Genomic DNA, 19682 nt, shown 5'->3' with positions numbered 1-19682 from the left:
CATCAAAGTCTCTTATCTTCAAGAGACTATCTATGGTGTACTAATTGCCAAGTGTAAACTGTGAAATTATTCAAATATTTAAAAAATAAATTTAATATTTGCACTTCTATCTTGATGGCTGGCAATGTCCATTTTACTTTGAAAATTTCTGGTTCAAGGGTAACAGACTACAGCAATTCCCAAATGGCGTAATACTGGTTTAATAGCAGAAGGAGATCATCGTGTGTATAAGAAACATTTTAGTATTGAATATGCAAGTTTTCTTTTCAATAGCAAACCATTCTAAAGCAGAATACGTACGAGTTTCCTTTTGGTCAACTCTTATCTTAAGTTTCAATGACAGAAAAAATTTAATGAGACAACACAAGTAAATAAAGATAACAGGGTTTGACCCTCAACTCTATGTTAGGTTTCTGTACTGTTGTTGCTATAAATGTTCTTGTTTTCCAACATGGTGGCCACCATTTAGTAGTAGCTAAGAAATTCCAGTTAATGAAAATAATTTTATATCCTACTTGTTGTTAGGTGCTGCTCAGCTCACTGAATCTGACAAAGGGTGGCCTCTCTATCACTTGCAGTCAGAACAGAACAGAATTCTTATCTCCCTGCCAGGATATGAACAAGCAACTAAATCAAAGTCATTTCCTTTTCTAGGTGCACATATAACAAAAACCACTTCCCCACCACCAGCCACAACCTTTCTGTCTTCATATTTGCCACTTGGGACTTCATTTTAGTGAGCCTCAGCTGCATCTGTTTTCTGACCACTTACCCCTTCCCAGTCTGCTTCTCTTCCCCTGAGACCTGCCATGAAAACTGGACTGTGCATTTGAATCCTAATGAAATGTCTCTCATCAAATTCTGGGGAGGTCCCCAAAGACCAGGACACATAGCATACTCTGTCACATAGTCTAGAACATTAGTCAGATAAAATGTATTGTACTATGCTTTGTACCATACTATGTTATCTGATTCCTAAATTGGGGTGGAATAATTTTGTCATTGTGGAAAATTGCCTGCCCTTATTTCTTTCCAGTTAATGGGCATGCCTATGCTAAATGAGATGTTTAAGAAACTTAACAGTATTTTCAATTATAATCCAGCCACTTGTTATTCCATCTGCAAACTAACAAAATGTTTCACCAGGATACAAAACATGTACGATGTCCCAGTCATAGTTACAGGATCTATCTGTCTGGATTTGCATAGTAACTTTAATTAAATATAATCTTCTTTCATCTTTTTTTATGCACATAGTAGAAAGTAATCGGAGAGATAAAAAGCAAAACTTTAGTGCAGAAAGGGGAAACAATAATACCCACGTCTGATTAAAGTGAACTTGTCTGCCATGGTACAATACCCCAGGGTCAAAATTATATGTCACACAACTACTTCAAAAACAAACTGAGGATTATACGGTGCTATCTTGGCATGTGAGTGGGATTTAAGCAAATGCATACAATACTTGAGAACTCAAATTCAAGCACAGCACTCTTGTGTCTGGACTAAAAACCATACGGTCAGCAGCTGGACTTGAAGATATATTGATACCCAGTACTTTAAGGAGCTTCAGTGGAAGCAGAAAAATGGTTTGCACAAAAGAGAATCAAGACACCACATACTGCGCACCACTGCTATCTCTGCTGCCCTCTATTCTCCTTCTGCCCACAAATGTAATCTTTCACTCTGTTCATGAGAGTGCTTTCAGGGTTCACTTGCCCAAACAGTCCTAACAAATGTGAGAACTACTTGGGTAACTAAGGATTTGCAGGATTGGGATCTTAATTTGTAAGTACACATGTAAGACACAGGGGACAGGGATGGGAAAATTCATAAGCAAATCCGTCCCTCAAAACTGTTTATCAATTAAGTTTTGGGTGTAATCATGAAGTTAGTTACACAAGTGCAAATCTGGAATAATTCCACTGAGAAAAACAGCTAACATGGATTTAATTTAGAAAAAATATCTGTTCCCTTTTCTGATTTTCTAACACATAGATTACAACAGTTTAAGGAGTAATTAGTAAATTTTGAATCATATCTAGTTTATTGCTTTAAAAAAAAGTTTGAGATACCAGGGGAATTATAAATACTACATGAGACAGAAGGCTGTCATAGTAATTTCAGAATACAAGAGGGTTGCCAAGTTCCACAGAACTTGTGGTCACCCTGCCTTGTCTTTTTTCATAATACATCTCTATCTTGATTATAAGGCTGTCCTCGGGAGCCAACAAATCTTACCGCGTTATAGGTGAAACCACATTATATTGAACTTGCTTTGATCCACCAGAGTGTGCAACCCCACACCCCCAGAGCGCTGCTTTAACGCATTATATCCGAATTCGTGTTTTATTGGGTCACGTTATATCAAGGTAGAGGTGTATGTGCACTTTTCATAGCTGAACTGGAAGTACCTGCCTTTTTTTTATCTGACTCCAGTCCCATTTGGATATAAGTTCCCCACAGGTTTGTAAATGACTAATGTTATCACTGTAGTATGTGGAGAATTTGAGGAGAGTTAATGAAAGCTGTGCATCCAGTTCCCCACATTCTACATCAGGGGTCCCCAACGCGGTGCTTGTGGGCGCCATGGCACCCGTGGGGGCATCTAAATGCCCATGTCCTGGTCGGCGGTCGAGCATCCACCGAAATGCTGCCAAATTTTGGCGGCATTTCGGCAGCGATGCCTCTCTATGACGTCACTTACCGCCGACAAGAGACGTCATCGAGAGACGTTGCTGCTGAAATGCCGCCAAATTTTGGCGGCATTTTGGCGGATGCTCGACCACCGCCATGGTCCTTCGTCTGGCGCCCGGCAGACGGAAAGTTTGGGGACCACTGTTCTACACAGATAGATTTAGTCATAAAACTTCAGTTACATACAAGGAAGAAGTTAAGATCCTAATGATCCATGTAACATTAACTATGCCTGTAATACATAAATGAAATGGGCAACATTTTAAAAATTTTGATACTCAGTTTTTATTCACGTCATTATATCCTTTAATCATATTTACTATTGTATGGTATATCTACACTTCGTAAAAATCCTTGTACTGTAAATGTATATACTATATGACCATTAGGGAGTTAAAGCACTTAGGTGGATACTTAGATGCAACTAATGTCCAAAGAATCGTATACAAGTTTTCTTTTAATCAAAATAAGCCCTTCTTAGTGAAAAGTTTTTAAAAATGGGGTGAATGGGGGACTTAAGTGGTTTTTAGTTTTACTAAAATCATTATGCTACTAAAAAAAAGAATTATTTTCTATTAACTTCAGTGGTTTCCCCCAACTGCGATCTAGTTTTTTAAAAAAATCACTGCCGCAAGCATAAATTAAAAGTCAACCTTAGTTTGCCCTCATCATCAGTATTTCATATCTCAAACACATTTTTTGTGAGACAAATAAATCCCAACCTCAAATAGGCTTAAACCATGACCATTCACATATTTAAATCTACACAAATGAAATCTGTTTAAGCCTTAGGCATGATTATATACTATAAGTATAGTCCTTGAAAGAGGCCCTATCCGTTTACTTGGCAAAATTTCATGAATCAAAACATCATTTGATAAAAGCCAAGATAATCTTGAGGCAGAAAGGAAATAAATAGTAATAAGACTATCTACTTTATGACTAACAGAGGCATCATGGTTTACCCTCATTTTAAAACATTGCTGTATCTTTCTAAGTCTTTTTTCCAAAAAGCAGGCATTTGACACTCTCTTGCTTACTTGAAATGAGTGATGATTTTCTTCAGATAAGGAATGCATGATCAGGTCCTAAGAAAGCTCCTGAGACAAACACAAGAGCTATATGCTCCCCTTTTCTTCATAACAAAGACTTTTTTTTTTTTTGGCTCAATCTTAATCTCATTCCACTCAATAGTGAAACTCCCACTTGACTCAATAGGGGCACGAACAGGCCCTTTACTGTAGCAAAAAGCAAATAATAGTTACTGTTAAGGTATGTCCCATGGCAGCCCCTGGCAGAGATCCTCCCAGCCTGGGTCAACAGATTAGGACTCGCCAGGGCCGGCCTTAGGGAAAATGGTGTCCTGGGTGAACTTGTATTTTGGTTCCCCTGCCCCCCATGGGTGCCCTTTATTTCCCTTGGCCCCCATTTGTTCCTCAGGCTCCCCACCCATCTCCTGTGTCCATAACCCCTGCATTCTGCCCATTTCACTCCAACCCCTGCACTCCCCTCCTGCATCTCCAAATCCCTGCACTCCCCTTCTGTGCCCACGTGGGGAAACTGACCTGGATGCATGGAGCAGCTGGCATTGCTGCTCACTCCCCCCGTCCAATGCTGCCCATCCACGTGCCTCTAGGGGACTGTGAGCAGAGGAGCAACATCAGGGTTCCCTGCATCCAGGTCACTTTCCCCACCTGAGTGCTTGATGTTGCTCCTCACTTCCTCACTTACAGCCCCCTAGGGGGCACAGAGGAACATTGGGGAGGCAAACAGTATCTGTGCATCATCACTGTCCACCTCCCCTCTGTTCCTCCATCGGGAGGAAGCAGGGAGAAATCTGGGTATCCCCCCACGCAGCACTCCCCTGCCAGCCAAGAGCAGTTTCTGACACTACATTAGCAGCATGCATTCTGCGCTGCTGCACAGCACCCCCCTGACCATGGCACCCTGGACAGTCGCCTGGGTGGCCTACCCCTAAGGGCAGCCTTGGGGCTCGCAGGACTTGTGCTACCATGCTAAAAATAGCCTTGTGGGCAGCATTTTTAAGTTTCAGCTTGGGCTGGAGCTTGGCCTCTGAAGCCCACCCCTCTCATTCAGCTTCAAAGCCCAAGCTCCAGCCTGAGCTGCAATGTCTACACAGCTATTTTTAGCATGGTAGCATGATGAGCCCCATAAGCTCGGGTTTGTTAATCTGGGCAGGGAGGTGGGGAGGCTCGCTGCTGCCCTTAAGCAGCATGTGAAGTGATAACTAAACTGTGGTGGATGCTATAAGCAGCTCAGAGAAAATATTAACAGCTATATTAATTTGCTACTACATGGATAAATCAAAGCCTTCATTTCCTCTCACTGTGTACTGCACATGTGGTAAAATGACTGACTTGCTGCAAAGTTCGTATCTAATACTGATAACTTCAAGTTGTGTAAATTAATGCAAACTGAAATAAGAAATACAGTGTTCAGGTGTTTGTACAACAAATTGACTTAAAAAATGACTTGAAGTCAGTAGCGCAACTGCAGGATGAACAGTGTGCATCTACAGTCACAGGAAGTCTCTGACCAGAACTAAATCTCCTTGTCTACTGGAACAATGTAAATAAATTAAGATAGAGATAAAAAAAAGTGTGGTAATAGTACTGGACCTTTTTTGTCTTGTATATAGCAAGGATGAAGCACAGTAGTTGAAAGAGAAGCTACAAGTAAAAATAAAAACACTGAAGGACTCTGGTGAACTGCACTAGAAAAGTTAACAGGTATAGGGCCTGATCCTTTCTGGAACAAGTAGTTCCATCCATTTCAATGGGATTACTCATGTGAGCAAAGACCATCCCTGTGAGTAAGGGTGCCAGACTCTGACTCATAGTACCCTGGTTTCCAGTATACCATAAGTGCACAATTTCATATAGCTCTTACATCAGAAATTATGTGAAAGTATAGGTACTTACACAGTAAAATGGTAAATAAAACACTTCCATCCACTAGGCCTCTCCAGGAAGTTGTAGACATCTCCCTGCATGCTAGTTTTGGTTAAATAAGGGCCATAGAAACACTTGGTAGTGTAGGTCCTACGGATTTCACTTCCTGTCATAGGTTGGTTGCTGAGCTGGAATGCTGAATCCTTTGTGTCTTCCTCAGAGTTAGGGGGAATTCCTGATCCATTATTCACCATGGTATCTGGAGTTAGTGCCACTGAAGAATATTGCTTATTGTTTAAGTTCCCTGTGACTTCCAACAATCCTGAAGACTTCCTATGACCATTCAGACTAGCTAACTGGGAGCTGGAGCTTTGACCCTGACCACAGAGGTTAGACATAGAGTGCCCACCAGTTTCACCATTACCACAGGACATTCTGTAATGAAGCACAGGTATTGCTAACCCTGATCAATATTTAAAATCATAAAAGAAGGTATTGTATGTCCTTTCTGTCTTGGGTGTTCTCCAATAACTGATAAGATGTCTTTCTGCCGTTATCCTGGAACTCCTCTGTGACACAACAGTGTGAGCCACCAGTCTGTCACCTGTTGTCACTCAGAGGCTCTGAAATTAAATCAGAAGAACATATTAGACAATGGAAACACAAGAAGTAACTAGACAGTAAGACTTGGAGGGGGGTGGAAAATTTAGATTCAATGTAATGGCAATTAAACAAAAACAGGCTTAAAAGTTACTGAAATAGCACAACACAAGTAACAGAAGCACCTTACCTTCCTCTTAGGTGACTCTATCAAATCATTTTAGATTCAGTGAATACAGAAGTGTCCTTTACTGCAGATAGAACTGCTACAGCTGCAAATTTATCAGTGCTTCTGTTTTCTGAGAGTCTATACATTGACTATAAGCTCGCTGTGGGCTAAAGCATAGTATACATAGGTTTAAAATATGGAGCTTTATTATTATGTTGCATTCTGAAAGACTTGGCTATGATGTCTACATTGTAGAACAATTTTAAGATTCAGAATGAGCAATTTCAGACATAAGAGGCCTGATCCTGCAATTGTAACTCCTGATGTACTCAGAGTTTTGCCCAAGCAACAACAACAACAACAACAAAAAGCAGGACTGTGACTCTATTATGCTCCTTTAACTCACAATTCTGGTAGATCTGTGTTGTTGCAGTGTGTTAAATGAAAGAGCTTGGGCCTGATTCTGTTTTGCTACAACAGCTTTATATTGGTGGTAATGACATTGACCTAAGTGAAATCCTGCTGGTGGAATAGTGTGGAAAATTTGGCCAATAAAGCTTAGCATGTATTTCATAAGACAGACTTGAATAGCTATAGTCTAATACGTACTAACGTATCTACATTTATTTTTGTATCAGAATATAACAGTTTTGCAGGTGTTAGAAGTCTGTTTTCTGAAGGGACATTTTTAAAATTGCCTCAGTTCTTACACATGTCCATAAAAATATAAATGTAAAATTACAGTTTTGCTTACCCTCACAAAAGCAAGGCAATACTTAAATTAATGCTGAAACGATGGTTAGAACTCAAGTCAGGATGCCTATTAGTTGCAGTTGATTTGCTCCTCTGGCAAGGGGCCTCAAACATACCATCCGATCTGCTATTACCTCAGCATAACACAATAATTTAAAATGGAATTTCAGCCTTAATCTCCTGGCTTTTGTCAAATTAAATTTATTTCTTTTGTTGCTAAGATCTCAGTGCATGAGTGAATAAATTGTCATTTTAATACTTCTAAGCAGAGCCTCTCTTCCAAGGTATTTCATGAAATGTTTACATAGGGTAGTGGACTTGTTACCAAGTGAACAATTTTTTTTTCTTAATGCATTTTGCAATGAGAAAAATATCCTTGTTAATCACACTGCTGATGGGTAAATACTTCTAATCTTAATTTTCTCTAGCCACTTCCCTCAGTGCTAAAAAGCTGTTGGGAGCAATTGCAAATTTAAAGCAAGAAGCCTTTCAGTCCACCCAATTCACAAGATAAACCTATGTTAAACAAATATCAGAACTATTCTCACTCAGTCCAATTCAGTTTACAGGGCTTAAGGGTAACCAGACAAGTGCTACTAACAAAGGTCTGTTAACCAGCATTTGCAACCAAAGCTATATAAAAAAACATTTACTAGCGTGCTTTATCAAAAAAAGGGAGATTCCACACACAGACAGAAATGAAATGAAGAAAAACCTGAAACCATCTGGCAAGCAGCGCATACTCTCTCCTGTTGTACGTCCCTTTTCTCCTCTTCTCTGCTCTTCAGCTACATATGGCAGATTTCATAGAACTGTTGTCTGACTCTGCCCCCTAGTTTATCAAGCCCCACCCTTACCCATCCAGGGTAACCTCCCTTATATCTCCCTTGTCTGTTTTCCCTTTAAAGTAGGTGTGAGGCAAAAAAGGAATTAGGGACTCTAGTTCTGATGGTTTTATCATGTCAGAGAGGAGCATTTGTGCTTCCCTGCTATATCACTAGCAGCAGACATAAGCAATAGTTTAGATGTTCACTTCTCCCCCTGTCCCCACCACAACCATCCATCTTTTCCTACCTGTATATAACTAATTAAAAGGATTAATAATGGTATTTCCTTCACACCTTTTGAATTAAATTATGCACTGGTACAAGCTGGCTCTACGCCTTTGCAGCAGTCTCTTATATTCAAGAATCTAAGCAGGCTGCATATTTTTTTTCACTGAAGATCTGGTGAAGCCAATAGCAGAGGATCATTATGTGTGCTATATCTAGCCCATGTCAGGATGGACTTATCTTTTTCTTCATGCCTTTCCTAAACTAACACTAATTTTTCTTATTCCAATGGAAGGAAGAGAGCACCCAAAATGTAGACTCCTCAGCATTATGTTTCTCAGCTTGTTGCTAAGACTTGTGATCATGCCAGAAAAGTTGTAAATTCTGATTTTTTTTATTGTCTCATTTCTCTGAATGTGAAATCAGTTTCCTGTGGGAAGTGCCAGGAATTTGACCCAGAGTTTTTGCCCAGTATGTGCAAGATCACTTACCTGAAGGTGAATCAAAGAAACTAGAGTGGGAAAGACCCATTACATCCACCCTCCCAGCCATGCAGGACTGTTGCCATTTTCCTTTGTTCTGTACCCCAGTTCTAAATGTTCCAAACAAGGAGGCTTATATAGTTTCCCTTAGAAGAATATTCCAGTGAAACACTTTCAGGAAGTTCTTCGTTTCTTATTTTCATCTGACTGCTCCTAGTTACACCTGTATGTATAACCCGAAAGAATCCTTCTTATTCTTAGGTGTGTACCATTTCAAATATTTGTACATGTATCATGTTAACTAGCTCTTAGCTATCTATAAGATAATCTATACACACTTACCTCTTTTCCCAAGTCAGTCCCTCCAGAACACTGAATTTGTGTTGCTCTCTTTCATTTGCTTCTTTTTGGTTATATAGTGTCCAGGTAGTGCTGAATGTGAACCATAGAAAAGGAATGTCACCTGCCTGAAGCCATACATTCTTTTCTAGAAAGGTGGCCCAGTTTCAATGAAAAGTTTGAGAGTCTGTTGGAAAACCTTGCCCATGTCTTGGGTCCCTTACAACAGTTTTGCACCACACTGGCTTTTACTCTCCCCTTCCACCTTAAACTCACTTTTGCCTTTATTAACATCTTCTATGATTACTTCCTCATCCTTTCCTACGGTAGTTTTCCAACTGCAACAATTATTATTGGTTGCACTCATCTCCAAATCCTCTCAAAAGTACTTGTATTTCTATTCCCACTTGCAGATAGTCCAGCAAAGTTATTCAGGAATAACATGTCTCCAAGGCTATGGAAATAATTACTTTTGATAAGTAACAAACTACACAACATTCCTGTGAGAAAATATCCTCACCATTCTATAGAAGAAGAAACCGAGACACCAAATAATGACAGATCTCACAGTGAATATGTAGCAGCAATAGAACCCAGATTATCTTGGACTGGGAGAGGAATGATTGTCCAGTGGCAAGAGTGCTAACTTGGGCTGTTGAGAAATATGGGTTCAATTCCAGTTCCACTGGACAAGTCACTTATCTCTGTGCCTCAGATCCACATCTGTAAAATGGGGTTGGGAACTATCTTTCTCAAAGAGGTTTTGTATAGTTTCATGGTCTATAAAATGCTTTGAAACCCTGAGAGTATGCAGCACCTAACAATGCTTCCCTACCTCACAGGGTGTTAAGAGGATAAATATGTTAGATTATGAGCAGAGATGGGGTCTACCTATAGAGGAAGTGGAACAGCATCTTTGGATACAGACTGGCTAACCTAGCAAGGAGGGCTTTCAACTAGGTTCAGTGGGGGCAGGAGACTAAAGTCCACAGGCAAGTCAAAAACATAGAGATGTGGGAAGAGGGTTGGAATCTTGGGGGAGCATGGGCCGTTATAGCAGGGATCAGGGAAAGAGACAAGGAAGAATGTAGAGGGGAAATCAAATTATGTATCCTGTATACTATACAAGAAGTATGGAGAATAAGCAGGAAGAACTAGAAATTCTAGTTAATAAACACAACATAGTTAGCATCACAGAGACTTATTGGGATAATACACATGACTGGAATATTGGTATAGAAGGGTACAGCTTTCTCAGGAAGGACAGGCAGGGAAAAAAGGGAGGAGGTGTTGCCTTATGTACCAAAGATGTATACACTTGGATTGAAGTTGAGATGGAAATAGGAAACAGACTTGTTGAAAGTCTCTGGGTGAGGATAAAAGGGGTAAAAAACAAGGACATGTCATGGTAGGGGTCTACTACAGACCACCTAACCAGGAACAAGAGATGGATGAGGCTTTTTTTAAACAACAGATCCAACAATCCAATCACAGGACTTGGTGGTGATGGAGGACTCCAGCTACCCAGACATCTGTTGGTAAAATAACAGAAGGACATAGATTATCCAATATGTTCTAACAATGTATTAGAGACAATTTTTTTATTTCAGAAGGTGGACAAAGCTACAAGGGGAGACACTGTTCTAGATTTGATTTTGACAAATGGGGGGAACTGGTTAAGAATTTGAAAGTGGAAGTTAGCTTGGGTGAAAGTGATCATGGAATGATAGAGTTCATGATTCTATGGAATGGTGGGAGGGAAAACAGCCAGTAAATATAATGAATTTCAAGAAAGCAGACTTTAGCAAACTCACAGAGTTGGTAGGTCAGATCCCAGGTGAAACAAGTCTAAAGGAAAAAACAGTTCAAGAGAGTTGTCAGTTTTTCCAGGAGACATTATTAAGGGCACAAAAGCAAACTGTCCCACTGCATAGGAAAGATAGGAAGTATGGCAGGAGACCACACGTTCTTAACCAGAAGATATTCAATGATCTAAAACTCAAAAAAGAGCCCTACAAAAAGTGCAAACTAGGTCAAATTACAAAGGATGAATATTAACTAATAACACAAGCATGTAGGGATAAAATTAGACCAACATACAAAATGTGATTAAACTAGCTAGAGACATAAAGGGTGACAAGAAAATATCTATAAATACGTTAGAAGCAAGAGGAAGACCAAGGATGGGATAAGCCCATTACTCAATGTGGGGGAACAATAACAGAAAATGTGGAAATGGCAGAAGTGCTAAATGACTTTTTTTCAGTTTTCACCAAAAAGTTTAATAGTGATTGGACAGCTAACAGAGCAAACATTGGTGAAAATGAGAAAGGATCTGAGGCTAAAATAGGGAAAGAGCAAGTTAAAAATTACTTAGACAAGTTAGATGTCTTCAAGTCTCCAGGGCCTGATGAAATGCATCCGACAATACTTAGATTTGTTATTGAGGAGATATCTGAGCCATTAGTGATTATCTTCAAAAAGTCATGGCAGATGGGAGAGATTCCAGTGGACTGGAAAAGGAAAATATAGTGCCCATCTATAAAAATAACAGACTAGTCAGCTTAATTTCAGCACCTGGAAAGATAACCAAGGAAATAATTAAGCAATCAGTTTGCAAACACCTAGAAGATAACAAGGTGATAAGTAACAGGATGGTTTTGTCAAGAACAAATTGTGCCAAACCAACCTAATAGCTTTCTTTGATAGGATAACAAAGCTTCTGGGTAGGGGGGAAGTGGTAGATGTGGTATATCTTGACTTTAATAAAGCTTTTGATACTGTCTTGCATGACCTTCTCATAAACACTAGGAAATACAACTTAGATGGAGCTACTATAAGGTGGGTGGATAACTGGTTTGGAAGCCATTCCCAGAGAGTAGTTATCAGTGGTTCACAGTCAAGCTGGAAGGGTATATCAAATGGGGTCCCACAGGGATCGGTCTTAGGTCCAGTTTTGTTCAATATCTTCATAAATGATTTAGATAATGGCATAGACAGTACACTCATAAAGTTTGTGGATGATACCAAGCTGGGAAGGATTGCAAGTGCTTTGGAGGATAAGATTAAAATTCAACATGATCTGGAGAAACTGGAGAAATGATCTAAGAAAATAGGATGAAATTCAATAAGGATAAATGCAAAGTACTCAATTTAGAAAGGAACAATCATTTGAACACATAAAAATTGGAAATACTTGCCTATGAAGGAGACTGCAGAAAGGGATCTGGGGGTCATAGTGGACTACAAGCTAAATATGAGTTGACAGTGTAATGCTGTTGCAAAAAAAGCAAACATCATCCTGGAATGTATTAGCAGGAGTGTTGTAAACAATACACAAGAAGTAATTCTTCCACTCTCCTCTTCGCTGATATAGCCTCAACTGAAATACTGTGTCCAGTTCTGGTGCCACATTTCAGAAAAGATGTGGACAAATTGGAGAAAGTCCATAGGAAAGCAACAAAAATGATTACAGGTTTAGAAAACATGACCTGTGAGGAAAGATTGAAAAAACTGGGTTTGTTTAGTCTGGAGAAGAGAAGACTGAGAGGGGACATGATGACAGTTTTCAAGTACATAAAAGGTTGATACAAGCAAGAAGGGGAAAAAATGTTCTTGATAACCTCTGAGGATAGGACAAGTAGCAATGGGCTTAAATTGCAGCAAGGGAGGTTTAGGTTGGAAATTAGGAAAAACTTCCTATCAGGGTATTTAAAAACTGGAATAAATTGACTAGGGAGGTTATGGAATCTCCATCATTAGAGGCTTTTAAGAGCAGGTTAGATAGTCAGAGATGATCTAGATCAGTGGTGGGCAACCTGCGACCCGCAGGCCACATGTGGCTCATTAGGGTGATATGATTGTGGGCTGCGAAACATTTTGCTGACATTGACCGTTCATAGGCACGGCCCCCCGCAGCTCCTAGCGGCCGCGGTTCACCATTCCCAGCCAATGGGAGCTGCAGGAAGCGGTGGGCCACAGGAACATACAAGGAATTTGATTAGTATAAGGACTGTAAGATCTAAACTGCACTGGAGTCAGTACTAGTTTCTTCATTTTCTAGAGGTTATTTTAGCTAGCCTGAGTAAAAGGAAGAAATTCCAATCCCCTCGTTCAGAATCAGGATAGATTAATCTATTATGACTCTATTCCTGCATCAGGATCTACCAATATGGATCTGTGCTAGTGGGTCCTGATGCAGAATCTGGGCCTAAATACTTATTATTCCTGAACCCAGGAACATGATAGCTAGGAACTAGAAGAAAACTCAGTCTTTTTACTCTCCATGATTATAGACAGAATGCAGAAACAGTCTACCTGTCTCCTTTGAGGCTTGTAACAGAGATGGTGGCTCTTAAAGCCTAGAAGGGGCCAGAAGACCCCACTCCAGGAACACTAGAATGAACAAAGATACAGGAAATGGCCAAAGCCAGAAGACAGGAAGCGGTCCTGGTGAATTAGTAGTTGGATGGGAAAAAAGACATGTTCCTTTAAGGGCCCAGGGTTAGGAGCCCTGTAGTGTAGCATAGGCAGAGGTCCTCTCTCTCCCAACCAACTGGGATCAGCCCTTTGAAGAAGGGCAGTTTATATGCTGCCTTCTCCCTCATAACAGGCAAGATGTTGGCAGGAGAAGGTAGCCAGAGCCAGAAGACTGAGATCCAGCTAGGAAGGGCTAGGAGAGTTGGCTTTGTGAAGAGCAGACCAGGACAGAGGAAGAGCTCAGTGTGTGGTAGAAGAGCCAGAGATGAATATAAACTTGTGTGTTGCTGTAATAGGTTGTATTGTAGGACTTTGAGGATTATTTTTAACTGTTTCAATTATTTAAAAAACCCCAGGCAGGGGATGGTATTAGCCTCAAGAAAGACTGGGGAGCTCATAAGGGGCCCTGAAAAGGGGAAACAGAGAAAGGGCACTGTGGAGCCAATTCTGGCCAAAAGGGGGTGCTCAGGAGGCAGCTGCCCTGATACAAGGATCAATTTAATGAACACAATTTATTCCAAGGGGAACATTCCAAAGCATGGTACAGAGTTCTAGCTGTAAGGCTCTCACTGATTTAAACAGCAGATATAACCTTAGACAACTCAAGGGGGGGAGAAATCTATCCCTTCAAGTTTTAACTTTTGCCTACTACTTTTTGCCTTGTGTTGCGTTCCCTTGTAATTTCTGAATTGTTCTAGTGGGGGGGGAGGAGGAGTAACCAGGAAAAAATAAACATTTGTGATGGGTCACATACTCAACAAAACCTGCAGCTCCAGGTCCATAATGGTTCCAAGAACTGTGTCTGCTGTTTCTGTCTGTTGAACCATTTCACTTAGTGTTTCATTACTTGTCTAATGTAGTTCTTCTACTATTTCCCATAATATCAATGATGGCTTGTTAGGACAAATCTAAATTAGGTGTATGCACTTCTTGCTTCTTTATCATGTATACAAACATTTTAAAAAGTCTTATAAAAAGCAGTTAAATTAGAAATGAGGGTCTTCTCTAGGCAGGAATACTATGGTGGTGTCAGAAGAGTCAATAAAGTGAAAGCTGAGTAATTAAAAGGAAGGTATTTTTAGTCACTGTTGAAACCTTTGCTTTTTTGTTTACACCTATTAAATTTAAATTATTGCATATTTTGGATAAAGGAAGCTTAAATACAGATTAAACACTCTCATTAATACAACTAATAAATAATAATAATAATAAATTTCAGAAAGAATTAATTTCAATAATTCTTAGAGCTCATAGGAAACATCCTTAAGTCCTCACAGTTTCTTCAGCAAAATCAGGAAAGACTTAACTTGACATTCCTGACTTTTCTAAAGTAAAGAACATGCAGGAAAAAAATTAACCTTTCAGGCCTGTCTTAAAGGGCACAAGCTCAAATTCTTGAAAATCCTTCGTAAATCACCTTTAAGGGGGGAAATACACTCTTTCTGCTTTATGATTAATTAAACTTATGTCAGTTTTCCAATAAGTACAGACATTTTCCGTTTCCTCCACAATACTTTTACCAAGTACTTCAAGATCTGGTCATATGTTGATCTGACTTGACTATTTCAAATACTCAGGTCACACGTGGTTTGACTTGACTTGTGTATTACAGGGTGAAATTCAACCTTTCTGCAGAGGACTTGCACAAGACCTATGCACTACCCCTAAATTGTGGTCTTTTTTAGATTCCACGGCCAGAAGGGACCATTGTGGTCATCTCATCTGACCTCCAGTATAACACAGGCCATAACATTGTCCCCAAATACAGAGGATAGTACTGGTGTATATGTTTGGTGTTAGCCCCATGTACTGGGTGGATTGCATCCAAAGAAAACAAATCTGAATAAGATGCTGGCAATTCATATAGTTTTTTTTCTAGAGTAAAACTACACTTCAGATAAATTATTTGCTAACAAGTAAATGCTATATTAAGGCCTTTGTGAGTGATCTGTAATATAAATATATATGTTTCTCTGTCCCCTCTTAAGTAGTATCATTCTGTACACAATAGTTGTATTGTGATGACAATATTTAAATTGTCATTTCAACAGGCCGTTGACTTTTTGAGGAAGTGACTTGTTATACTAAAGTTATACAAAATTAAGAAAATTTCATAACAGTCCATTTTTCTAACTTTGTATTTACATGCTAATTATGGGTATTTTGCTGTTCAGAGCCAAGCACAATGAAGCCCTGATCTTGATTGGTACTTTAATTACTCTTAGTGTAACAGTAGTTCCTAAAGTACCATATGCCAAAGTTTCTCATCGCACTCTTAAGGCCAAATCCTGCTTGCCTTATATCAATCCAACAGGACCCAAATGTCCATTAATTAAAAGCTTGAGATTTGGCCCTTAATTTTTATTTTTAAATACTCTTTGGCAGCTTAATAGATTTTTTAAGTAATTAGTATGATATTACATAAAAATTCATAATCTTAATATCCATATAAGAGAAATTATGAAGAAATTGTATGTATCAACAAAGAAATTATTCACATAAAGTGTGGGGAAAAGTCTCTGTTGATATCACTGTATTATAAAAAGGGAAAGCAAGAATTACTGCTTGAAATATTGGATCTATTCTAATTGATGAAGAGATATCAGATGGCAGCAGTAGACAGCTTTCAAATAATAAGGGACAATTTAAATTCTTGCACAGTGAACCTCAACTGTAATTTGATTCCTTGCTCCAATTATATTAAGTGTTCTAGCATTGTTTTATTGCGTTTGTTTAAATCATTAGTGATGCACTGGAAGAGAAGTATACTATTGTTGATACCATAGTGGTAACAAAATATCATTATTAAAATTGGACACATTACAAGTATATTTGAAGTAACTGAACAAAATATAATTACTGCTTCGGCACATTTTTGTATGAGAATTACATGTTTGTAACTGAGGAGAGACTTTGGCATTTAAAAGTAAAGGTAATAAGAATTTCTGCTTTTGATTTAACGTTCTCATAAGGCTCTTTTCTGCATTCAATTCCCACATGCAGTGCAACAAAGTCAAAATAACTCTTCTTAAAGAAACTGCAGTAAAAATTAATATTTTAATCAGCACAGCTAATTATAAAAAGTGTAAGCTACTTTTTAAATAACTTAACTCCTGCAATACCACAGGCCATATTCCATGCTTGCACCACTGGTACTACTCAAAGTCTGAAGCTGTAGTTTCCTCCACAGTGACTAGTTAAAATGCCTCAATTCTAACCCTAAAGGGGACAGTTCCAGGGACAGGATGACTTAGTCTTAATGAATCCATTTCTGCCCTCTCTATTTAGACTAACAAAGCCAGTTCTGATGTTGCTTTTTGTGATATGGACAGCATCCACTAGGAGGTGGATCTAAATCTGAGTGTTCAGTTCTTCTGGATGGGAGCCAAAGGGGACTGTGTTTGACTTCTGGTTAACCAGTGTGGTATTGCAGAAGCTCTTTTGTTACTGGCTTGGTAAATCTAATTATAGAGTAAACTCATCAGTTCTGGACAATTGCCTGCCCTGATTCTTGCAGTCTGCCCTCAGCGTGGCATTCTCAGTGTGGTCAATCCCCCAGTTACACCAAGTATTTTGATTTATTTTACAAAAAAAAGGTGCATGATTTAAGGTAATTTTAAAAGAAAATGAACACTATAGGCCCTGCCATTCAGCATGAATCTTTTCAATACTACATATAAAGTAACACAAACTAAACACATGAAACAGGAACTGCAAGGTAACATTTAACACCTGCAGTTAGGAACTTGTTACATTACTGGCAGTGGAAACAATCAACAACAAAGAACCTCTTCTTGTGTTACCCTACAGAGGAAAGGAGAAATAAAATTGACAGTGACCTCTAATTAGGATTGCTTCCATCAGTTATTGAATATATAGCAGGATTTGAGAATTTTTGATGACCCTGAATAAAGCTACCTTAAGTTACTAGCAAGCTGGTGAAGTTGATATCTTGTAAAGGCCAACTTGATTGACTGGTTAATATTTGTAAATTACAATGAATATCTATTAAGTATTATAAGTGTCAATAATTAACCTATGACAAACTTTTACACTCTAATGGCCCCCTTGTTTTTCTCTTCATTTGCACAAACTGGTTGGAAAGAAATTTGGTTGTAGTTAAAGTAAGTTGTTATCAATTATTGTATCTAATTCTTAAGTTTATATTCCAGACAAAAACTTCATTAAAATAGAATTAAGGTTGAGAGTATATATCAGTAATTTAGGGTAAACTACATTACAGGGACATTGTAATTATACTAAAACCAAGTATATTCAATTCAGAGAATGACAGTTAAGGCTAAACTTAAAATAAATTCAAACATGACAAGGCATAGAAATGTACTTCCAGGGCACCCAAACAACCTTAACTGATCTGTAGTGACCACCTGTGAAAGCAAGGGGCAAAAGGGGAAAGAATCTAATGTGTCTTTAAAAATCAATTAAATCTAAATGACGAAGAATAATGGAGGAAGGAGGAAATGACCATTTATCCTAAATAAATAAAAACCAAAAATCTTCAGATGTAGTTTCTGCATAAGACTTCCATGAGCTTTAACTACATGGGAAACCTGAAGAATATATGGCTGGGCAGAGTTAAGGTTGTTTGGGTGCATTAACTGTCCATCTGCTTTGTTTTGGGATAGTCACAGCATCCTGTAATGTATTTTACCTTAAATTATTGATATGCAGTCTCAAACTTAATGTAATTTTTTGTCTGATGATGTAAAGAAAGTGCTAGCCATGAAGTCTAGATTTTGGAATTTGTTTATTATTAACCTCGGAATTGGGGGCGAAACAGAAGTGGAAGCCTGAATGTAGAGAGGAATCTACATTCAGGGAAGATTAGCAGAAATGCTATGAAGATGACAAACACACCTGATGTTCATAGGTAAATACCACAAACTGAATCTAAGCATTAAAAATCTAGAGCAGAATAAAACAAAGACATTAAAGATAAAAGGAAAATACTTACCAGTCTCCATTTGTTGTTGACAGCGTCTGTAACAAGCAAAGAGATTCGTCTCCAGGATTACTCTGAGACTTGCAGAATGAATGGGTTTTCAAACAATGAGAAATAAGAGATGGCTGAAACATGTTGAAGATTTTCAGTAGAAAAAATTGACACTTTTGGGGACTCTCTTTGATAGAAACATGTTGAAAAACATCCAGCCATCATCCTCTTTGTTGTCCCATGTGGCTCTGATTAATTTAGAGTGAAACTTTAATTCTGTTTTGAACACCCACCTGGTGCACAGACCTTCTGCACAGGTGTGAATTTCATCCTTAGCCTACAATTTTCTGTTTAGCAGTAGATAATATATTCAGGGTTAATTTTTTGGTTTGGTACCTTTTGATTTCTTTAGGGATAGCACAACTCTTTCTACTTAGAGTTATAATGACTCAACTCTCTGAGGTGTTTCACATAATTAATAATCTATTCTCCATTACAATTTCCAGACTTCTTGCATCTAGTCATGTGCACATCCTTCTTGGGTTCCAGTGAAGAGTCGGGAGTTTTAAGAAGAAAGCTGGGGCTTACTACCAGTTTATGTCTTACGTTTCTAAAGCTCATGCTTTAGGGTTTCAGCCAGTCACTGGCAGCGGTCAGGAAGAGATCTCTCCCCAAAGAATTCTGGGAGTTTTATCTCCTTCTAAAGCTTGGAGATGGCCATGGCTGGACATGGGACATGGGGCAGGGTGGGGAGGACTCTGAGGTGTACCAAGTATTCTTTCTCTCAAGGGTTTGGCTGGCTGGTTCTTGCTTACATGCTCAGGGCCGAAGTGATCATCATATGTGGGGTAGGAAGGAATTTCCCCAGGTTACATTAGCAGTGATGTTGTGGAGAAGGGTTCACCTTACTCTGCAGAGTATGTGAGTGTGGGTCATTTGCTAGAATCATCTGAGAAATCCCACTTATCATTTCCTTGCCATTGTGGGGGCCTCGAAGACTGGTGCACTTTGATCCCTCCTAGTCTCTGCCTGTGGCACAGAATGGTCTAGTCTCTTCTGGGACGTAATACGTTGGTCTCATTTTGGTTGTTGGGTTGAGTGTGCAGATGCTGGGGTGTTGGTGGCCTGTGATATACAGGAGGTCAGATTAGATGATCTAGTGGTCCTTCTGGCCTTAAACTCTATAACTCTATGATGACCTGTGTCAGGCTTTCATTAGTGACATTTTTACATGATTTTTTTTGG

General features: G+C 39.1%; 1 protein-coding gene across 1 annotated transcript in view; it reads right to left on the bottom strand.

Moving 5' to 3' along the window:
- The window catches only part of LOC115644557 (potassium voltage-gated channel subfamily KQT member 1-like), a 798115-nt gene extending 792072 nt beyond the window's left edge, over positions 1–6043 (bottom strand). The window contains 1 exon segment of the mRNA XM_030549102.1: positions 5640–6043. Coding sequence (XP_030404962.1) covers positions 5640–6043 — 404 coding nt within the window.
- Positions 6044–19682: the final 13639 nt, after the last annotated feature.

Source organism: Gopherus evgoodei, chromosome 1 (genome assembly GCF_007399415.2).
Source record: "Gopherus evgoodei ecotype Sinaloan lineage chromosome 1, rGopEvg1_v1.p, whole genome shotgun sequence".
NCBI classification, from domain to species: domain Eukaryota; kingdom Metazoa; phylum Chordata; order Testudines; family Testudinidae; genus Gopherus; species Gopherus evgoodei.
This window is presented reverse-complemented; position numbering and strand designations above follow the sequence as displayed.